Source organism: Triticum dicoccoides, chromosome 5B (assembly GCF_002162155.2).
Source record: "Triticum dicoccoides isolate Atlit2015 ecotype Zavitan chromosome 5B, WEW_v2.0, whole genome shotgun sequence".
NCBI lineage: Eukaryota > Viridiplantae > Streptophyta > Magnoliopsida > Poales > Poaceae > Triticum > Triticum dicoccoides.
Genome location: NC_041389.1, coordinates 723,892,113 through 723,899,486, shown reverse-complemented (window position 1 = coordinate 723,899,486; position 7,374 = coordinate 723,892,113). Strand labels below are relative to the sequence as shown.

Here is a 7,374-nt window from a genome sequence, read left to right as displayed (position 1 = left end):
CAAGCGACACACACCTAGCTAAGCCTGCAGATCAAGATGGAAGCATGCAAGATTTATCATTGCAAGAAGAGGTGCCACCAGGATGCAGAAAACCGATCCCTGCTTACTCGTACTGACATAAAAGGAATATTTTGTTGCATGGAACCAACCCTTACATGACATCAAATTAGGAAGATTTTCTGTCAGCTCAGCGCGCGCTCACACACACGGATATATATATATTTTAACATGAATGCATCATAATTTTACATTCCATAAATTTTATCTTATTTCATACATAAAAAGAGAACGTAAGAAAATATATAATCACCATGGCTGAGAAAATAAAATGCATGCCTTAATTTGTGGCCTCAACCTCCATGGCTGCTGACTGAGATTGAATCATGTCCTCGATCCATGACCCAACAATGGACTGAAGATCAGACAAGGCACCAACCCCAGCTTGCACCACACTTGTATTCCTCCTGAAACAAAAATACGCACCTGCATGGTCAATGACAAGGAACAGCCAACCAAAACGAACCAAGGCAATGAAGAAAATGATGTGCACCTCCTCTGCTCCTTGCACACAGCTTCACTGAACTCCATTAGAGCCGCTATTACCTTAAACCCAGATATTGGATCCTTTATACCCCGCAATATGCTAGAGTAGGCCTTAAACAATCCCTCTATAAGCGGGTCACCATACTCAACCTTACCCACTTCTGAAACATGAGCACGATATTTTCCGTTGTTGGCGGCTTCTTTAAGCATGTTCATAACAGTCTCTAGGTACCTCTCAAAATTCCTGCCGATGGCAAGGGCGATCTCTCCAAAGCATGCCACAATTGAAGGTATAAGAGCCACATCATCTGACATGCCTTTGTAAAGAACGTCCATGATTTGATCAGACCATGGCACCGCCACTTTATCTCCCAAGACATGGCAGATATCACACATCACATGTAAATAAGTTGGAGAGAGCCGCTTCGCAGTAAAATGCTGCAAGAGCATAGGCATGTGTTCCCCAAAATCCGGACCGATGGCATGAGCAAGAGCACCAATGGCAAGGGCTGCTTTATGACGTGCACCAGGACAGTCGCTGCTGGTTAAGACACGGCACAATAGCAGCAATACATATTGAGCAGAGTCCCTAAGTGCAGATCGTTCGATTATGTCCCAGCTGCCCATCTTCTCGATTATTAGCTGAACTAGACCACACAGCAAAAACTCAAGAAGGCCACGATTCATCTTGCTGTCACCTGATGAAATTACTACACCGTCATGATTGACCACGACATTCAATCTTCTAAGGATTCTAGGCATTACGACTCTAATAGCTAGGGAAGCTTCAAATTCTCTTGTGCTACCGACTCTTACAATCTCACTCAATGCTTCATAAGCAGATGCACATGCTGGAAGCCCCAAAGGGGTAGGTTCTGAAGCAGAAAGCAGAGCGTCAATAACAGGCTCAACAAAAGGTGAAAGCTCTGATGAGTTCGACTTTGACTTTGATTGTGCATCTTCGTCGTAACCTAGCGCAAGATAATATATAGCTCCACAGACTTTGTCAGACACTTCTGAAACATCTTTAGTACTCTCTATCAGCACATCCATGATCCGAGGAAGGTTTGCATTTGTTACGATTCTATTTGAACTAGCTTGAGAATGCCGAAGCTCAAACACCCGCTGGAGTGTTCTTGCGGCGGTTTCTCTTACCTGCATGTTTGGATCTTTCATCATGTCAAGCAGCAGATCGATCACGGGAGCGAGTTTCTCAAGAGAGGGACCTTCTAGGATAAAACCTAATGCAAACGTGGCTGCCTTGCGACTTTGCCAATCTGACGCTATGATGTTAGCCCCAAAAAACCGCATCACGGGAGGGACAATTGCAGCCCCGATACTTTTAGCGGCAAGGCCTAGGCATTCCATAGCACTTGTGGATAGGTCTTTTACCGAGAAAGGCTTTCGCCCCGCTTTATATATAAAGCATGTGGATAGGTCTTTTAAGCTATCATCTTCGTCTTGCTTTAACAGTGTTTCTAGAAGAAGTGGGGCAAGTGCAGAGAGGGGCTTGCCAAGAAAGCCACAATCTAGAGCGACGACATCATCATCGTTGTCATCATCATCATCGCGCATGTAGTATTGTAGCCTAATCTCTCTTTCACAAGCAGCGCTCCAGAACTCAATAGAAGCAAGCGCAACAGATTCCACACCTCCTTTGAAAGCTTGGGTTGTAAGTCCAAGTATGGTTTCCATGTAGGGCTCTAACTTGGTGTGATCTCTGGATGCAATCGCAGCAAGGCACTCGAACGTCGCCTGCCTGAACTCCGTTTCTTCGGATTTAGCAGCATTGAGGACCGCGGCCATTATACGGGTTCCCTCATCATCGTCTTTACATATTCTCCAAACTTCATACCATAGAACGTTACGTAGAGCTCGAATTGCCGCGAGGCGGACATCGCGGCTTATGTCGTCCTCCACGCGGCTCGCCTCCACGATGAGGAAATTGAGAACGTCGTCAACCTGATCCGGCTGCAGGTACTTGTGCCTATCCTTGAAGACATGCTCCAGCGCCTCCAGGGCGGCCTGCTGCTTTAGAGGCGGCACGCCCTGCCTTTGTGCCGCGTTGCCCAGCAACCGGCCAAGGAGGTCCGGCCAGTCCCCGATGAACTCGAGCTTTGTGATGACCTGCGACGAGGTGCGCCTGGCGTCGGCGACCGGAGATGCTAGCGCCGTCATGAGCGACGACTCCTTGATGGTGGATCGGATGGATGGATCAAGGCTCAACCACCGGTGGACGAGTGGATCATTGATCGGGTGTACGTTGCCATCAGAGGAACCCAGCGAGTCCTTGAGGATGGTGCCGGCGAGCCTCCTGGACTCGGGTGGGCTGTGGTCGCTGGAGAGCTCCGACGACAGGCGCAGGAGGAAGCCGGGTAGGTCGTGCTCCTCGAGCCGCTTGAGTTCGGCCTCTGCCACCGACCTTATGCCGTAGTCGTGGTGCTGAGCGTCCAGCAGAAGCTTGGTGATATCCATGTATCTGCAGCAAACATGGATCGAGTAGTAAGCACAAGTCGATCGTCGGTTAGCAAAAGCAAAAGCTGTAGGGAAGTGATGAACACGTACGTACGTACTGCAAATCCAAAGCGGACGGTGAAGTCAATAGAGGACGGCGGCGGCGGCGGCGGCGATTATGGACGCGAGAGACCGATCGCCGTCGGTTGAGTTCGGGTCGCTCATCAGAAGGCAAGATGAGGTCGGTTGAGTCCTGGGCCTCCTGGCCCGCCTAATATATAACGCAGTATGCCTCGTAAAGGGACGTGTGACGGCCTAAGCCCAGGTCAGGGTGGACACGGTCCCTGACCTACCCAGAGTTTGGACCGGCCGCCGGCGGTCCGGACCGGACCGGGACCGGACCGACCAACCTGGCGGTCCTGTTTTTAGAGACCGGACCTGTGGCGGCGAAGCTGGAGCCGGACCGAGCGGACCGGCCAACAACCATCGGCGGCGACGTGCACGGGTGCAGCGGCGAGGTGGGCGACGTGCAAGGGTAATGCGGCAAGGAGGGCGACGTGCAGTGGAAGTGCGCTGGGTGGCACGGCTGTTGTTTGATTGATTTTTTATGTAGCCATGAACCAGCACACACGATGTAGTATTTCTTAGCAGTTTCTCTGTTGCATGCAAGTAAGGGCATGTAGAATAAATAATGAGGTGAAAGAGAGAGCTCATAAGAAAAGACTTGTCTTCTCTTAGCATAATATATGTCTAACCACGTTTTTAAGAATAACTAGTTATTGAATATAAGGTGAAGAGATTATCCATTATAGACAATCTTTTTGTCATCTCTAAATTACATACAAGACATAAGATAAGACTCTCTTATCAACCATTGTACATGCCCTAATGTTGCGCGTGCATGAGCCCATGATTTTCTCTACGCGGGCCTTGCCCTGATTAGGGGATCAAATCTAACGTCGAGAATGCCATCAAATGACGCCATGATTTTTGGATCAAACCCATTTTCTCTCGTACTTTCTGTTTTCTGTTCGGCTCAATAAAAGGAACGGCAGCATAGGATGGATGACGCGTGATTATAGGAAGCCGCCTCTAAATTTAGAGCCTTCCAAAACACTACTGTACTTGTGTAATCTTTTTTTTTGAAGGAACTGTACTTGCGTAATCTGTTGGACGTGAAAGTCACGGCAGAGCATTATTCCCACGATCCAAAAGTCACGGCGGAGCATTTCTCCCACGATCCAAAAATCACGGCCGAGCGCTCTCCCATGATTCGACAGTGCGTGCTTGCTCTGCTGAAGTGGCTGCCATGGCACTTGTCTCCACGGTCTAAAAGCGCTGCCATAGCAAGAAATACCGCTGCTATGGAAGGAATTGGTGCAACGGTTGGGGTCCATGCCATGGTCGAGAGCTCGAGAGCGGCTGCCGTGCACTCACGATAGCGACGGCGAGCGGTGGCAAGATGCTAGGACGACACGGGGAGGTGAGAATGGAAGGGAAGGGCAAGCCTGGAGACATGGTGGTTCACCCGAGGGCTGCCATGGAAGGAACTAGATCGGAATCGCGCCTTGGCGCGAGGGTGCCGGTCCGAACAATTTGATCAAACAAGGAATGTTCATGTTAGTAGGAATCCTCGTTAGCATATGCATTCAACAAAATAAAAGAAACAAATTCACTTGTAATAGAAGCAAGACATCATTTGAGTTCAACATCGTCATTAGATTATATAAGGCAGCATAAAGTTCAAGTTCAGTGCTTTCATGAGACCACAAAAGGTAGCCATTTGACAATAAGTTCAGTACTAAGAGCGCAAAAATGAGATAGTTAGCGCGCCCTGGCAAGCGTTGCCTACTTCAACCCTTGGTCCAACACACCAAATCCAAAAAAATAAACTTGGTACACATTTCACCAAGAATATAAGTTCACATCACACCAATCTCAAAGAAAGAACACATAATAAGGATCTCAATTTTCAAGAGGCATTCCTTCGGTTATCATGCTGAGCAACAACCAGTTGCAGCAAAACAATCAATAACACTTAAAACTACCAAACTAAAACCTTAAGCCACATAATAAGAATCTGCATCTCCATACATAACACAACAACAAATACCTATACATAAGTGTTCAAATTCACTATTAAACTATCTTCCAAAAAAGGATCATCAAATTATTATAGTAGCTCAAAGCTCGACGCATCAAGTTTGAAAAAAAGAAATAGAACAAAACCTACAATTATAGCAAGTTATTTATACAGAAAGCAACACACCCCACAGGTCTTTCATAATGATTAGATCAAGTCATTTGTACATAATGAGACTGGAGGCTGAGTAATGTATAAACAACCGAAAGCCCTTTTATGCAGCTTCAGTTGCAATAACAATAAACAGTTTTAATGGCACATATAGTACATACTATGTAGTCTGTTTCCCGGCAAGATACCCTGTCCTGAAACAACTTCTGTCTATTTATCATCAATGGGAGGAGCACACACAGAGAAGAGAAGGAGGAGGTGTTTTGTCACCAGATGATCTTTTTCGTCGGAGACAAAGATGAGGAACTGTGCTTGTTGCCGGCGCCGTCCGTCCTGCTGCAGCTGCCATCACCGCTCCAACCTGGACATGGCTGCACGCAAGACAGCAAGCCAAGTCAAGAAAAGGCGGCATCTCCCAAACAAAAAGGATGCATGGGAAGGAGGGGCTCACCTCGGCTTGATGCCAGACCGGGGTTCGCTTGCTCCTCCTACAATGCACAACACGTTGGGCAGGGACAGAGGTTGCACAAATACTTTGCCCTGTATCTTATATGAACAACATTATAGGTACAATCATCCGTAAAATGTGATATTTAAAAAAAAATTATAGCTACGAACAACATCCTTGAAAAAGTAGAGCTACACCCAAAACATAATCATGTTACATCAGTTAGCTGCTTGCATATGAAATAAGAAATGTCGGGGAGACTGTAGATAATGTCTAATGGAGAACCCAATCATACTGGTCACTCCAAATCCACAACATGAGAAAATGTACGGAAATGCAGATATCCGTAAGAATAGAAAGCTTGAAAGGCCTTTAGAAACTGAATACAACTATAGAAGTAAGAAAAAACAATTGTAACTTCAACAGGGTGCATATATCCATCTTTACCTGAGGGCTGCTGGTGGTTCACCCGAGGGCTGCTGGTGGCCGTGACGATGAGGAACGGCGGTGGCTGTCGTAGTGTTTTCTCGGTCCGCTCAGTCGGCCCGGTTAAAGACCGGACCGGACCGACATTTTTTCGGGCCCAATTTGGCAGACCGAACCGTCCAATTTCACTGGCGAGCCAGGACCGAGCGGGCCAAGATTGAACGGGCCACGAGTGGGCCGAAAAGCCAGCTCGATACGTCCAGCCTGCCCAGGCGTCACTCAAATCTAAAGAGGGAGCAACTAATTAACGAGCGCTCCATCGGGACATTCACAACGATCAACGCCACTTGGCGCGCTCTCAGCCATTCGCCACGTGTCGCGCTCTGGGCGCTCCCTCCGGATTTTGTTTTTATTTTATTTTTCCGCACACGTTTTCGGCCTGTTAAACGTTTTTTTTTGTTTTTTTTTGATATTTTGGTTTTCCACCGGTCTTCCCTAGCTTTTCAACTAAAAAGAATTCAAAAAAATTTGGGCAAAAACACATATTCTTTTCTTTCGCGAGAGTCACGGTTTTGCTTTCGCGAGAGTCACGGCCGTGCCTCTCGGAAACAGAAAAAAAAACACGGTTTCTGTTTTTTTCCTTTCGCGAGAGTCACGACCGTGCCTCTCGGAATAGAAAAAACGTGTTTCATGTTTTCTTCGCGAGAGTCACGGTTTTGCTTCCGCGAGAGTCACGGCCGTGCCTCCTTGGAAACCAAAAAAAAACCACATTTTTTATTTTTTTCATGAGAGTCACGGTTTTGCTTCCGCGAGAGGCACGGTTGTGATTTCGTCAGAGGCACGGGTGTCCCTCTTTCAGAAAGGAAAAAAACCGTGCTCCTGGTTCGGCTTTTTCGTCCGGTTTTTTTCATGAAAAAAAGTTCGTCAAAACCTATTAACATGGGATCTAGTTTGAAGACCTCGACGCGAGGAATCCAACGGCGAAAGCGGTTTGAGATTTGGACGCACGGTTTAAGAGATAAAACGTTTTGAATAAACGGATCTACGAAAAAAGAGAACTCTCAGGTTGCGACAAGTGCCACATATGCAGAGCGCCACTTGTCGCAGCCTGGGGGAGTTGGAGTGATCTTCGCAAGGAGTGCTCCTTAACTAGTGATTTCGATCTAAAGAGTCTTGCTGGCCCTGCTACCTTCAAGTTCGGCCAATTAGCTTCGTACCTTATTTTGTATTTCTTACATTTATTTTTTGT

General features: G+C 47.1%; 1 protein-coding gene across 1 annotated transcript; it reads right to left on the bottom strand.

Moving 5' to 3' along the window:
* Positions 1-250: 250 nt before the first annotated feature.
* On the bottom strand, positions 251-3,018 carry LOC119306872 (importin subunit beta-1-like). Its single transcript, XM_037582981.1, has 2 exons — positions 551-3,018; positions 251-464 (listed from the first exon to the last, which is right to left on the bottom strand). Exons 1-2 carry the CDS (start codon positions 3,016-3,018, stop codon positions 338-340), a joined length of 2,595 nt encoding a protein of 864 aa, XP_037438878.1. The 3' UTR covers positions 251-337.
* Positions 3,019-7,374: the final 4,356 nt, after the last annotated feature.

Bases quoted from the DNA above. Each gene is read 5' to 3' on its own strand.
- LOC119306872 (XM_037582981.1), bottom strand. From the start codon at position 3,018: ATGGATATCACCAAGCTTCTGCTGGACGCTCAGCACCACGACTACGGC. The intron at 465-550 runs GTGCACATCATT...TTTTTGTTTCAG, and splicing joins GTGTGCAAGGAGCAGAGGAG to GAGGAATACAAGTGTGGTGC.